At 48.9% G+C, this 14,895-nt stretch overlaps 1 protein-coding gene across 1 annotated transcript in view; it reads right to left on the reverse strand.

The window, feature by feature from the left end:
• galnt12 (UDP-N-acetyl-alpha-D-galactosamine:polypeptide N-acetylgalactosaminyltransferase 12) overlaps nt 1-14,895 on the reverse strand; it is a 99,570-nt gene that overhangs the window by 39,135 nt on the left and 45,540 nt on the right. Inside the window, exon 4 of the mRNA XM_038797584.1 lies at nt 3,743-3,928. Within this exon, the coding sequence (XP_038653512.1) occupies nt 3,743-3,928 (186 nt within the window). The remainder of the gene's footprint in view (nt 1-3,742; nt 3,929-14,895) is intronic.

The following is a 14,895-nucleotide window of genomic DNA, read 5'->3' on the forward strand; positions in this document are numbered from 1 at the left end:
CCACTACTGACCGAACCGGCTGAGTTCTGAAGGGCATACCTCCAGACTGGGCATGCAGTGGGTGGTGTGAACACCAACTACAGGGGGAAACCTACGAGAACCATAGAAGAACCGCAGAATTCCTACAGTGCAGAAAGAAGCCAATAGGCAAATCGAGTCTACACCGACCCTCTGAAAGAGCACCCTACCGTTGGACACTACGGGGTAATTTAGCATGGCCAATCCATCTAACCTGAACATCTTTGGACTGTGGGAGGAAACCCATGTAGACATGGGGAGAAAGTGCAAATTCCGCACAGACAGTCGCCCAAGGCTGGAATTGAACACGGGTCTCTGTGAGGCCGCGTGCTAACCACTATGCTACTGTGCCACCCTTTTTAAAAACTCTATTGATTATTACGTCCACAATTCTGAATGAGTTCATTATCTCCGTCAGGTTAGAATAAAACCTTAATTGAACCTAACTGGATCTGGTACTTGCCAATGTACCTGTTGCAGATACCTCTGTGTATATATAGGAGTGAGCATTGCACAGTCCTTGTGGGGAAGAAGTCTGAGTCTTCATACTCAGCAAACCCTCCACTGTGTTATGTAGCACTAACATCATGCTAAATGGGATAAATTCAGAACAGATCCAGCAGCTCATAACTGCGCATTTAAGAGGTGTGAGCCACCAGCAGTAGAATTGTATTCAATCACAATCTGTAACCGAAAGCTTGTGTTTGAAACAAACCTGTTGGACTTTAACCTGGTGTTGTAAGACTTCTGACTGTGCTCACCCCAGTCCAACGCCGGCATCTCCACATCATTGTTCAACCTGATTGAGGCCAGGCGAGGGAAGAACAGCCGATTCTTTCCCTAAAGAACATTAGCATAAAATAACAGAGCAAGCAAGCACAAAACAAACCATCCATCAGACAAACCCCTCCTATTCAGAGGTGTGAGATATCTGCTAAGGAAGCCTACTCGGTCATGCATTATTTACGTTTTAGACAAATTACGAGTCCCAGAGAGGAAGAAGGCGCTTTCTGTGAAAGAAGAGGCTTCATAGAGGCTGTTGCACAGTACGAACGGGAGTTCCATATAACACCAAAGAAGATAGGAGATCAAATCTACTACTCAAGACTGGGAAATGACTGAAGACTAAAGCAACGGTGGAGTGTGCTGACCTTGAGCTCCATAAAACAAGTTGCATATATGAAAAGCAAAGTAATGGTGATTTCAAAGTAACAAAAGCTCAACATAGAGGAGCTAATTGTAATGATTTATACTTTTCAAGTGAAATGAAATTCCATATTTTACGGACAAAATGGTAGAAACCACAATCTTATTCTACTCCTGCAATACAGAACCTCTGTACCCCTTTAATAATTTTATTAGCTTATAGCATTCGCGAACTCATTAGTGCACATAATGCAGATATTGTAGTTTTATCTGTTAGGGCTGGAGGGCTATTTGTTTTATTTTAATAGGAAGATTGCCACCCTATTTCCTTTCCAAACATGTTCCGAAGAAACATAAATGTTGAATATATTAAAAAGAACAAGAAGCAAGGGCAGCTCAGTGACGCAGTGGTTGGCACTGCTGCCTCATGGTGCAGAGGACCCGGGTTCGATCCCGGCCCCAGGTCACTGTCCATGTGGAGTTTTCACATATCACGGTGCAGAGGACCCAGGTTCGATTCCGGCCCCAGGTCACTGTCCATGTGGAGTTTTCACATACTCGCTGTGTCTGTGTGGGTCTCATGCCCATAACCCAAAAAGATGTGCAGGGTAGGTAGACTGGCCACGCTAAATTGCACCTTAATTGGAAAAAAGAATTGGGCACTCTAAATTTATTTTTAAAAAACGCAGCAAGCACAACGTACTGCAACATGGAGTGCGTCTCACCTTAAGTGTTAAAAGGAAAAAAGCAATCTTGCAACTACTGTTGGCCTCAGCATTGCAGTCCCTGGAAAGCCAATGTTGACCAATGTTCCATTCATAAATAGAAGGGCGTGAGAAAAGCCAGGATTTAATGGATATTTGTTTTTGAGAAATTAGAGAATATTCAACATAATAGAGACTTAGTTTGTTTTCCTATGTATTGTTTGTAATGGCCATCATGAATTGGTATGTGTAAAACCATATTTTTTCACTATTGCAGCATAAATTCCAGATATTTACCCGGATGGTTTAATAGCTTACAATGTATGATACACAATGTCAGAATTGCAAATATAAAGCTCCATGTAGATTTAGTCTCAATGCAGCGTATGCCAAAATGCATGATTGATTTTCTATTAATCTACATAGTTATGATTTTTAAACACAGAATTGAAAACGAGTAGTTGTCAATTGTCAGTTATCTCTATAATGTAAAAATAAACTAAATTAAAATAAAGTCAATACTAAAACATCTATTGAATTGAAACTGTCACCAATGACCACAAAAAAATATCCTCATGGAAAAACAAGTTTATATGCCCCAAAGAAATTAAAGACAGGCTGTAGCCTTTCTCTGAATATTCAACGCAAATTCTCCAAGGCTGCTGTAATCTCTGCATCCATGCGGATCAATCTGAAAATACATCTGTTCTCATTACAGTTCGAACAAACTAGTTAGGTTCTGACATGCTATCTAATAATTTATGTTTTATATATGTCCAATGTGTTGTTTCTAGAAAGCTAATTTTCAAAAGAGCAAAGTAGAATGATTTCTCATCAATTGTTTTTTCAGATCTTTTTATTTTAAAAATTCATTTACAGGATGTGGGCTTTTCTGGCTAGGCCAGCATTTATTGCCCATCCACAACTGCCCTCGAGAAGGTGGTGGTGAGCTGCCTCCAAGAACTGTTGCATGTGGTGTAGGTACACCCACAGTGCTGTTAGGGAGGGAGCAAGTCAGGATAGTGAGTGGTTCAGAGGGCTCCTTGATGCCACACTCGGTCAAATCCTGTATTGATGTCAACGACAATTACTTTCACCTCAGCTTTGGGGGTCAGCTCTTTTGTCCATGTTTGAACCAAGGCTGAAATGCAGTCAGGAGCTGAGTGACCAAGTAGAACCCAAGTTGAGCAGCAGTGAGCAGGTTATTGCTAAACAAGTGCCACTTATAGCATTGTTGATGACCCCTTCCATCGCTTTACTGATGATCGAGAGTTGACTGACAGGGAGGTAATTGGGCGGGGTGGATTTGTCCTGCTTTTGTACACAGGTCATGCATGATTTTCCACTTTGCCAGGTAGATGCCCGTATTGTAGCTGCACTGGAACAGTTTGGCTGGGGGTGCGGCTGTTACACATTTAATGTTAGTGAATTGCTAACACTATGGTATTCTTCTAATATCTAATCCAATTATGAACTCCTTCCCTAACAGCACAGTGGGTGTATGTACACCTCAAGGACTACAGTGGTTCAAGAAGACAACTCATCACCTGTAATGACTTAGACCAGGCCTTTGAGATTGGTCAACAGGAATACAAGTTCTCTGATTAATGATCAAATCAGGGAACCCCTTTCTCTATATATAACAGGAAGTGTCAGATCCTGCACTCCCAGTGTAGACAGCAAGCTGAATGCACATGGTTGTACTGCTGTTGGTTTTGTAAATCAAAAGGAATTCTGGTGAAGGAACTTCTGCCTCCGCGGATATATTATACCACCACCTTCTGAAGGGCAACTAGGGATGGGCAATAAATGCTGGCCAAACCAGTGATGATCACATCCTGTAAATTAATTTTTTTAAATGAACTTCAACTCACCTAATAACATCGATTGGGGATTGCCTTCGTTTTTGTTCATGCTCAGGAATTACATGCCAAGTAAAAACCAGTCTCCAGTCAAACCCACCAATCTGTGGCTCTCCAGGATTTCCCAGGAACTCAAATGTATTCCAGTCAATTACATCAATAACAGGACATACCACAGCAGTTTCTTCCTCCTGGATTCTGTCAGAAGGAAACACAAATCAAGCATCAGCAGAAGCCACAGAAATCCCCCATATATTTCTGCTCATTGCAAAGGTTCTTACTTTGGGTTTAAGTCCTGCCAAATAATAATGCATTGTATATATATCTACACTTCATATTTAGTAAATAGTTGATTATTAGGGAGAGAATATTACAACAACACTAAATAAATCCCCTCGAACCACCTTATGGCAAAATCTGTTAAACACCCTATTAACCAAACATTGTCAATTGTGATCTATTGGGAAAAAAATAAAATAGGAACTTCAGGAAGTTTAACAGATTGTTTCAAATTTAATGCAAGGAAATGAGGGTTCACAAATTCCACTAAACAACAACTTAATATGCATGAAGCTGTTTAGTTGAAGTCAAGTCAGAAAGTTCTCTACTGAAGAAGCAGCACCGAATAATCATAATTTATTGAGTGGCAGTCCTCACTTTACCAAAGGGTCGTAATCAGTATTTTACTCAAATCTTAATAGGTTAGCATACATTTTTAAAGAAAGTTTATATAATATATATTAAACAAGGGAACTGGAGGCAAGAGTATGTTGCAAGGAATCAGGTATAGTAGAGCTTACAGAGTCATGACAATGGAGGGTATACAGCACATGAATAGTGTTCTTAAAGGGAACAGATAAGTCCAAGGGAGAGTCGTTGAGGAGTCTACTAACTGTGGGGAAGAAGCTGTTTCTATGTCTGGATGTGTGAGTCTTCAGACTTCTGTACCTTCTGCCTGATGGAAGGGTCTGGAAGAGAGCAAAGCCTGGGTGGGAGGGGTCACTGACATTGCTGTCTGCCTTTCTGAGACAGCAGGAGGTGTATACAGAATCAATGGGAGGATGGCAAGCTTGTGTGATGCGTTGGGCTGAGTTCACCACACTCTGCAGTTTATTGCGATCTTGAATACTTAAATTTGGAAGGGAGGTTCAAAAGGAAAACATGCAAATAAATTAGGAAAATAAGTAAAAAAACAGAATAATCATAGGGGATTTCACACAACTCCAAATTAATTAATCAAAGGAAATAAAGGTGAAAGGAAATATAGTTCCAACAAATAAGATTTTGTTAAGAAAACGTGGAGACGCAATACAAATAAGGGTGTGAAGGAGCCAGAAGAGCCCAGGTGTATATGGCATCAGGCATTGAAGGTGGCAGGGCAGGTCAAGATGGCAGTGAATAAAGCACGCAGTATCCAAGACGTTATTTATAGGGGGCATAGAGTACAAGGACAAGAGGTTATATTGAACATGTATAAGACAATAGTTCTGCCTGTTGGAGAATTGCACCCAGTTCTGTTCGCCACACTTTAGGAAGGATATGCAGGCATTGGAGTGAGTGCAGAAAAGATTCATGGGAATGGTGTAAGGATGAGGTACTTCACTTATTTATATATTAATATATATAGAAAGAAGAATTGGGACTATATTCCTTCAAAAAAAAGTGACAGATTTGATAGAGGTACCCAAAATTATGAGGGGTCAGAACAGAGTAGATATGGAGAAATCGTTCACATTTGTTAAAGAACTGAGAATGAGAGGGCACAGATTTAAAGTAATTGCCAAAAGTAGCAATGCCACGCAGTGAGTGGTTAGGGTTTGGAATGCACTGCCTGAATGTGTGTGGTGGAAGCAGGTTCAATCGAAGCATTAAAAAGAGAAATAAGCTGTCACCTGAAAAGGAAAAATGTGCAGAGTTACAGGGAAAAGATGGAGAATGGCAATAAATGAATTTTCCTTCGGAGAGCCAGTGCAGGACATGAATGGCCTCATTCTGTGTTGTAAAAATTCTGAGATTCTGTGAAGACTGCTTTCTAACCCAGTGTGTAAGAAATCAACAAGGCAGATTTTCTACTGGAGTTAGCATGAAGACTGAAGGAAAGCAGAAACAGAAGTATAAGTAGGGGAACATCTAGGCAATGGAGACCATCACACAATTTAGGATAATAATTGACAATAAGAAACATGACAGTTTAGATTGGAGACAATCTGGTTAAAGGGCTGATATAGAAGTTTGAAAGTAGAATAAATTATTGGGAACCAATGAGAAAGAACAGAAATAGGAAACATTTAAAAGTTTTTAAACAGATGCCAAGAAAAAATTATTCTATTAGAAAACAACAACAAACTAAATGCCAATCAGAAACCATTAATGAATAGAAGAATCTAATGGAAAAATTGAGGATAATGAGAAAGACATAAACGAAGTGAGTGGATAACTGGGGAGCAGAGGGTGTGTTGGCCATAGAAATGCAAAGAGACTAGGAGGGGAAAAACATTAGGAAGGCAAAATTAAACTATAAATTATGAACATTAAACTAAATAGGAATAGAATAGATACGAATGCAAAACAGAAAGTCAAACGGTAAAATAGCTATCTGGCGTGGCAGAAGGTAAGAATTGGCTCTCTCAAGGGTCAGTGCAGGGACTACTGATGTTCAAATTTATGTCAACAATTTAGACTTTGAAATCAAAAGCACAATTTCTACATTTCCAAACAACACCAGATTGGGAGGGATATTCAACACTGGAGGACTGTAATAAATTAAGGGACAACATTAATAGAACTGCAAAATGAGCATATGAGGAGATATTATATTTTTGGTGAGAAAAATAAGGAAGCTAAAAAATGAGAACCTAAATGGAGTAGGAGCTAAAGAATCTGGGACTACAAATGCACAAATCACTAAAATTGTGACACAGGTGTGACAATTGGAAAATGTTAGGGAAACTGGATTATAAATGTAATGCAAGAATACAATGCCTGGGGTTAGAATGCGTTTGTTAAAAAGAACTATATTTGCAGAGCCTGCGTGGCTTTAGCAGTCTGTAAGAGAAATTGACACAGGAATGTGTTTATCAGTCTGGGCTAACGCAGTTGATTGGCTGGGGAAGTCCTTGGGGAATTAATGTGCTTTTGCATCTTACAGAGATAATGGGTGGGATTCTCCGGTCTCCGATACAGAAATCGCGTTCGGCGATCGGCCGGGGAATGCACGTTACTGCCAAAATTGGGGGCAGCATCGCTTTTGCGATGCTCCGCCACCTCCAAAAAGGCATGCTCTAGGAGTAGGCCGCACACCATATGGAAGGACTCAGGACGTTACCAGAGGCCCTTCCCCCGATGTTCCGCCCCCGAGGGGCCGAGTTCCCGGTGTCGGCGTAGCAGTTGCGGACTGAGTCCAGCACCGCACAGCGGGGGGAGAGCTGATCCGCGGGCAGGGGGGGCTTTGATAGGGGTTGGGGGCACTGGTAGGAGGTCATCTGGGGATGGCGAGCCTGGCCAAAGGGGAGCACTATTTGGCAGGCCGGTTTGCACGCGGCCGGCGCCATGTTGCACAGTGCGGCCAGGTCAATAAGGCCAGAATAAACATCAGGGTTCATTTCTAGAAAGACAAAATTGAAAAATGAGAAATTAGGCTAGACTTGCATCGAATCTTGACAAGACTTGTAGCGTGTAGCATGGTGCAGTTCTGGTTAACATACTCTAAAAAATCTGATAGAGGGTGCATTTTACAACGATTTTACAACGATATCACAACTGCGACATCATACATACCAGGAAATAAGAAACAGCCGAGTTTCTCTTGAAATCAGAAGGCTAAGGTGATTGAATACAGGTATTTGACATTTGTGGAAGGTTTTGATGGTGAGCTGAATTTTAATTTTAGGATCAGGACTATTTTGGGGTTCCAACATTGCTCGACGTCAGTGTCTGACAGCCCACACTATTTTCAGAGAAGGCCAATTAGTGGTCTGATGGCACATCTGACATCTGGGGCATGATTCTCTGACCCCCTGCAAGGCCGGAGAATCAGCGGGCGGCCGCGTGAATCACGCCACTCCGCCCCAACGCCATTCTCCCCCCCATGAAAAACAGGTGGCATGCATGGCGCCAGGCTGCACGGAGAATCGGCGCAAACGGCCATAGCAGCGATCCTCCGGCGCCGCCGCGATTCTCAGGCCGGTATGGGCCGAGCGGCCGTCTGAAAAAATCTTAGAGTCCCGCCGGCGCTGTTCTAACATGCTCTGGGCCGGCGGGACCATGGGGTTGAAGGGTCCGGGGGCGGCCACCGTAGTGGGCCGGCCTCTCTGGCTGCAGACCACTTTTCTTCTGCGCCGGCTCCTGGATCCCTGCGCCATTTGGCGTCGGGGCCGGCGCAGGGATGACACCCAGTGCGCATGCGCTAGTTGCCGCTGGCCCAACTGTGCATGCGCAGACCCCGTGAAGTCGGGTCGACGCCGGGACCAGCTGCCGGAGCGGCAGGAGCTGCTCCAGCGCCGTGCTGGCCCCCCCAGGACCTGAGAATTGGGTCTCGGAGCCGGTGTCGTAGTAAAGTACTCCCGTTTTGGCACCGGTGCCGGAACTCTGGTGCCGGACCAGAGAATCACGGCCCAGATTAGGGGAGGTGGAAGTAGTGACAGGTGGGAGTAGAGTTGACTTAAAGAGCAAATTGCAGCTATTATTGTGGACAGTAAATTATTTAGGATTGGAAATAATGCATAAGGGGGGGGGGGGGGGGGGGGGCTGCTTCCCTTAAAAACTCTGTGAATATTTGCTATCTGCTCTAAACCCGTGAGAAGCCCCAAATTTGAGTATATCTGGGCTGGTGCTAGATCCACTCAACTGATGTGATGGTGCTAACTGGGTAATTGCCTCTCCTGTAGAAGGTAATATCACACTGGCAAACTTTGGCTTCCCCTCCACACCTGGCACTGCGGTAGACAGCGGGTTAGGAACATATACCTTGGTCAACAGCCACTTCTCCAGAGCTGCAGCAGGCTTACAGCACAGATGTATTATTTTTCATGGGATGTGAGTGACGCCAGCAAGGCCATCGTTTGTTGTCCATCCCTAATTGCACTCCCTCCCTCTGGGAAAGGTGCGTTTATGAGCAATGTAGTTTCTAGAATGAGGTGCACTCTAGAGAAGAGTGCCTGAATTATTGTGGCCTCAGGTACCCTTCCATTCTGGCCAGTCATTGCTCAGCCAGACCTGTGGAAGGCCTTGAAGGGACAGTTGACCCTTCCCCACTATTATTTCCTCCTTCTTCAGAGGAAGTGTGCGGTTCCTCCGCATCTCCATGTGGTGTTCATTCTGCCAAGATGGCAGCAGTCATAGCACCACTGTGACCCCATGAAGGGGTGGGTGCAGGTTATGCAGTCAGCTTTTCAATGAACAGGCCTTTGTCTCCCAGCAGCCATCTACATATTCTCCCTGGTGCCATGAACAGCTGTGGCATCTGTGAATGACAAAACATCAAAGTGTCATGATAGCTGCCAGGATACCATGTACAAACCTGCAGGAAGCACCTGTAGTGGTTGCATACCAGCTGAATGCTGTGTGAATGGAATCCTTTCCAGTTCATAAATTTCCCCAGGCTGCTCAGCCAGAGCCTTGATGGCCACATGAGTGAAGTCAATAAATTCCTGCAACTGAGGGAGTCCACCGATGGAGATCAATGCCACTCTTCTTGGTACCTATGTGGCCTGATCAGTGGTGAACCTAACGGAACCCAATATGCTTTCAAACAGGGCATTCATTGCATGCCTTATACTGGGATGCTCAATCACTTGTGAGTTGCCAGTCAAATCTGTTACCACCTCTTGAAAACACCCATGCAAGGGACGTCCGGTTGCGGCTATGCGGAGCTAAGCCGCATGTTCGGCATCTCCAGCTAGGAATGGAGGCAGTGGGCGCAGGTGCAGCAGGAGACTCTCCAGCGATGTTTTCAGGAGCTAAAGGTGGAGCTGCTAGACTCGCTGAAGGCGAATGCGGACAAGCTGCTGGACTTTTGGGCTCTTTTTAGGGCCCCCAGCGGTACTTGATCGACGGTTCCCGTTGTGGGACGGTGTTTGCAGCGGATCCCCAGTGGTCTATGGTCTTGACCAGGAGTTGGGCCAGCAAAATAGCGGTGGCAGTGGCCAAGAAAAAGCGGGGGAAGAGAATCAAGATGGCAGACGGCAGAGGCCTCGAGGAATGGAGGCAGTGGGCACAGGTGCAGCAGGAGACTCTCCAGCGCTGTTTTTGGGAACTAAAAGAGGAGCTGCTAGACTCGCTGAAGGCGAATGCGGACAAGCTGCTGGCGGCGCAGGCAGCCCAAGGGGTGGAGATCCAGGAGCTCCGACAACCAGCCTCCAAAAGAGAGGATGAGGCCGCGGCCCTCGCGGTAAAGGTGGAGATGCACGAGGCGCTCCATAAGAGGTGGCAGGAGCAGTTCGAGGAGATGGAGAACCGGTCGAGACGGAAAAATTTGCGGATCCTGGGCCTCACGGAGGGGCCAGACCTGGGGGCCTATGTGGTCGTTTTGTTGAACTCGCTGATGGGAGCTGGGTCCTTCCAAGGGCCCCTGGAGCTGGAGGGGGCCCATAGAATACTGGCCAGGAGGCCCAAGCCGAATGAGCCGCCACGGGCGATGCTGGTGCGGTTCCACCAGTTCGCTGACCGAGAGTGCATGCTTAGGTGGGCCAAGAAGGAGCAGAGCAGCAAGTGGGAGAACACGGTAGTGCGGATCTACCAGGACTGGAGTGCGGAGGTGGCTAAGCGGAGGGCCGGGTACAACCGGACGAAGGTGGTGCTCCACAGAAAGAGCGTGAAGTTTGGCATGTTACAGCCGGCGCGTCTGTGGGTCATATTCAAGGACCGGCACTTATATTTTGAGTCCCCGGAGGAGGCGTGGGCCTTTGTGCAGGCCGAGAAGTTGGACTCTGACTGAGGGTCGGGGGTTTGTAAATAACTGTTAACTTTTGGTGGGAAGGGTCTCTGTGTTATGCTGTTTTAAGCTGGTTGTGTGTTGGTTCTTGGGCGGGTGGGGTGCTGTCTTTTTTTTGCGTGGATGGGGTCGGGCAAAGGGAAACCGGGTTGCTGCTGAAATGACCAGGAAGGAGCTGGAGTATGCAGGGGGAGCCGGGGTGGGGGTTTGCCGCCGTGGGGGACCGGCCGAGCGGGGGGCGCTGGCCTGGGACGGGCAGGGGACGGGTTATGGGTAGTCGGCAGGGAGCCCTCTGATCCGGCTGATAACTTGGAATGTGAGGTGGCTGAATGGGCCGGTCAAACGGGCACGGGTATTTACGCACCTGAAGGGGCTGAAGGCGGACGTGGCTATGCTCCAGGAGACGCACCTGAAGGTGGCGGACCAGGTTAGACGGAGGAAGGGCTGGGTAGGCCAGGTGTTTCATTCGGGGCTGGATGCAAAAAATTGGAGGGTGGCGATTCTGGTGGGAAAAAGGGTGTCGTTTGAGGTGTCAAAGGTGGTGGCTGACAGTGGAGGGAGGTATGTGATGGTGAGCGGCAAGTTGCAAGGGGAACGGGTGGTGCTGGTGAATGTCTATGCCCCAAATTGGGACGATGCGGGTTTTATGCGGCGCATGTTGGGCCGCATTCCGGATCTAGAGACGGGGGGCCTGGTACTGGGGGGGACTTTAACACAGTGCTGGATCCCCCATTGGATCGATCCATGTCCAGGACAGGCAGGAGGCCTGTGGCGGCTAAGGTGTTGAGGGGATTTATGGACCAGATGAGAGGGGTGGATCCTTGGAGGTTTGTGAGGCCGAGGGCCAGGGAGTATTCATTTTTTTCCCACGTGCATAAGGCCTATTCCCGGATCGATTTTTTTTGTCCTGAGCAGGGGGCTGATTTCGAGGGTGGAGGATGCCGAGTATTCGGCCATAGTCATTTTGGATCATGCCCCGCACTGGGTGGACCTTGGGCTGGGGGTGGAGAGGGACCAGCGCCCGCTCTGGCGCCTGGAGGTGGGGCTGCTGGCGGAAGACAAGGTGGGCGGGCGGGTTTGGGGTGTATCAAGAGGTACTTAGAGGCCAATGATAATGGGGAGGTCCAGGTGGGGACGGTTTGGGAGGCATTGAAGGCGGTGATTAGAGGGGTGTTGATTTCCATCCGAGCCCATAGGGAGAGGGGAGAGGAAAGAGAGAGGGAGAAGTTGGTTGGGGAGATGGTGAGGGTGGACAGGAGATACGCGGAGGCTCCAGAGGAGGGACTGTTGAGGGAGCGACGTAACCTTCAGGCTAAGTTCGACTTGCTGACCACCGGAAAGGCGGAAGCTCAGTGGAGGAAGGCACAGGGAGCGGTGTACGAATATGGGGAGTAGGCGAGTAGGATGCTGGCGCATCAGCTACGTAAGCAAGATGCGGCCAGGGAGATTGGTGGAGTGACGGATAGGGGAGGCAATGTGGTGCGAAGGGGGGTGGACATTAATGGGGTCTTCAGGGACTTTTATGGAGAATTGTATCGGTCCGAGCCCCCAGTGGAGGAGGGGGGAATGGGGCGCTTTTTGGATAGGCTGAGATTTCCGAAGGTGGAGGAGGGACAGGTGGAGGGGCTGGGGGCGCCGACTGAGCTGGAGGAGTTGGTCAAAGGGATAGGCAGCATGCAGTCGGGGAAGGCGCCGGGGCCGGATGGGTTGCCGGTCGAATTTTACAAAATGTATGCAGACCTGTTGGGCCTCCTGTTGGTTAGGACCTTTAACGAGGCAAGGGAGGGGGGGGGACTATGTCATGGGCGCTGATTTTCTTGATCCTTAAATGGGACAAGGACCCCCTGCAGTGTGGATCATATAGGCCGATCTCGTTATTAAATGTGGATGCCAAGCTGTTGGCGAAGATCTTGGCCACAAGGATAGAGGACTGTGTGCCGGGGGTCATTCAGGAGGACCAGACGGGGTTTGTGAAGGGAAGGCAAGTGAACACCAATATACGTAGGCTTCTGAATGTTATAATGATGCCGGCGGTAGAAGGGGAGGCGGAGATAGTGGTAGCATTAGACGCAGAGAAGGCCTTTGATAGGGTTGAGTGGGGGTACTTGTGGGAGGCGCTGCGAAAGGTTTGGGTTCGGGGAGGGGTTTGTCAGTTGGGTGAGGCTGTTATATGAGGCCCCAATGGAGGGCGTAGCCACGAATAGGAGGAGATCGGAGTACTTTCGGTTGTACCGGGGACGAGGCAGGGGTGCCTCCTGTCCCCTTTGCTCTTTGCGTCAGCAATTGAGCCCCTGGCCATGGCATTGAGGGAGTCGAGGAATTGGAGGGGTCTGGTGCGGGGTGGGTAGGAGCACCGAGTGTCATTATATGCAGATGACTTGATGCTTTATGTGGCAGATCCAGTGGGGGGAATGCCGGAGGTGATGCAGATCCTGAGGGAATTTGGGGTCTTTTCTGGGTACAAGCTCAACCTAGATAAGAGTGAGCTGTTTGTCGTGCACCCAGGGGATCAAGAGGCGGGGATTGATAGGCTCCTGCTGAAAAGGGCGGGGAGGAGCTTTCGGTACCTGGGAGTCCAGGTGGCTAGGAGCTGGGGGGGCCCTTCACAAGCTTAACCTCACTAGGCTGGTGGAGCAAATGGAGGAGGAGTTTAAAAGATGGCACATGTTGCCGCTGTCGCTGGCGAGCAGGGTGCAGTCCATCAGGATGACGGTGCTCCCAAGGTTTTTATTTCTGTTCCAGTGCCTTCCCATCCTTATCCCAAAGGCCTTTTTTAGGAGGGTCAACAGGAGTATTACGAGATTTGTATGGGCACATGGGACTCCGAGGGTGAGAAGGGTGTTTTTGGAGCGGGGCAGGGATTGGGGGAGGGGCTGGCGCTGCCCAACCTCTGTGGGTACTATTGGGCTGCCAACGCAGCGATGGTGCATAAGTGGGTAATGGACGGGGTAGCGGCAGCATGGAAGAGGATGGAGATGGCATCCGGCGTGGACACGAGCCTGGAGGCGCTGGTAACGGCGCCGTTGCCGCTCCCTCCAACAACGTATACCATGAGCCCGGTGGTGGCGGCTACCCTCAAAATTTGGGGGCAATGGAGACGGCATAGGAGGGAGGTGGGGGGCTCGATGAAGTCCCCGATACGGGGGAACGACCGGTTTGTACCAGGGAGCATCGATGGCGGGTTTCTTGGCTGGCACAGGGTAGTTTTAGGAGGTTGAGGGACCTGTTTGTTGATGGGAGGTTTGCGAGCCTGGGTGAGTTAGAGGGGAAGTTTGGGCTCCCCCCGGGGAACATGTTTAGGTACATGCAGGTTAGGGAGTTTGCCAGGCGGCAGGTGGAGGGGTTCCCTCTGCTGCCCCCACGTGGGGTACGGGACAGGGTGCTCTCGGGGGTGTGGGTTGGAGGGGGGAGGATTTTGGATGTCATGCAGGAGGTGGATGAGGCCTCGGTGGAGGAGCTGAAGGGTAAATGGGACGAGGAGCTGGAGGAGATTGAGGAGGGGACGTGGGCGGATGCCCTGGAAAGAGTGAATTCCTCCTCTTCCTGTGCGAGGCTTCGCCTCATACAGTTCAAGGTGCTGCACAGGGCCCACATGATCGGGACGAGGATGAGTAGGTTTTGCGGGGGCGAAGACATGTGTGCTAGGTGCTCGGGGAGCCCAGCGAACCACGCCCATATGTTCTGGGCATGCCCAGCGCTGGGGGAGTTTTGGAAGGGTGTAGCAAAGACGGTGTCGAGGGTGGTAGGATCCAGGGTCAACCCAGGCTGGGGACTCGCAATTTTTGGGGTTGCAGTGGAGCTGGGAGTGCAGGAGGCGAAAGAGGCCGGTGTTCTGGCCTTTGCGTCCCTAGTAGCCCGGCGGAGGATCTTGCTTCAATGGAAGGATGTGTGGCCCCCAAGCGTGGAGGCCTGGATCAATGATATGGCAGGGTTCATCAACTTGGAGAAGGTGAAGTTTGCCCTGAGGGGATCAGTACAGGGGTTCTTTAGGCGGTGGCAGCCTTTCCTGGACTTCCTGGCAGAACGGTAGGAAAATAGGCCGGCAGCAGCAGCAACCCGGGGGGGGGGGGGGAGGAAGGGAGGTTTGTTTCGGGGGAAGGGAGAAATGTGTATATGTGTTTATTGAATATGCCGAGTGTTCATCTATTTCTTCTTTTTGTAGTTACTGGGGGGGGGGGGGGGGGGGGGGGGGGGGGGAGGGGGGGGGGGTTGGTTTTGGGGTTAGTGTGTTTTT

Source organism: Scyliorhinus canicula, chromosome 5 (genome assembly GCF_902713615.1).
Source record: "Scyliorhinus canicula chromosome 5, sScyCan1.1, whole genome shotgun sequence".
Classification (NCBI taxonomy): Eukaryota; Metazoa; Chordata; class Chondrichthyes; order Carcharhiniformes; family Scyliorhinidae; genus Scyliorhinus; species Scyliorhinus canicula.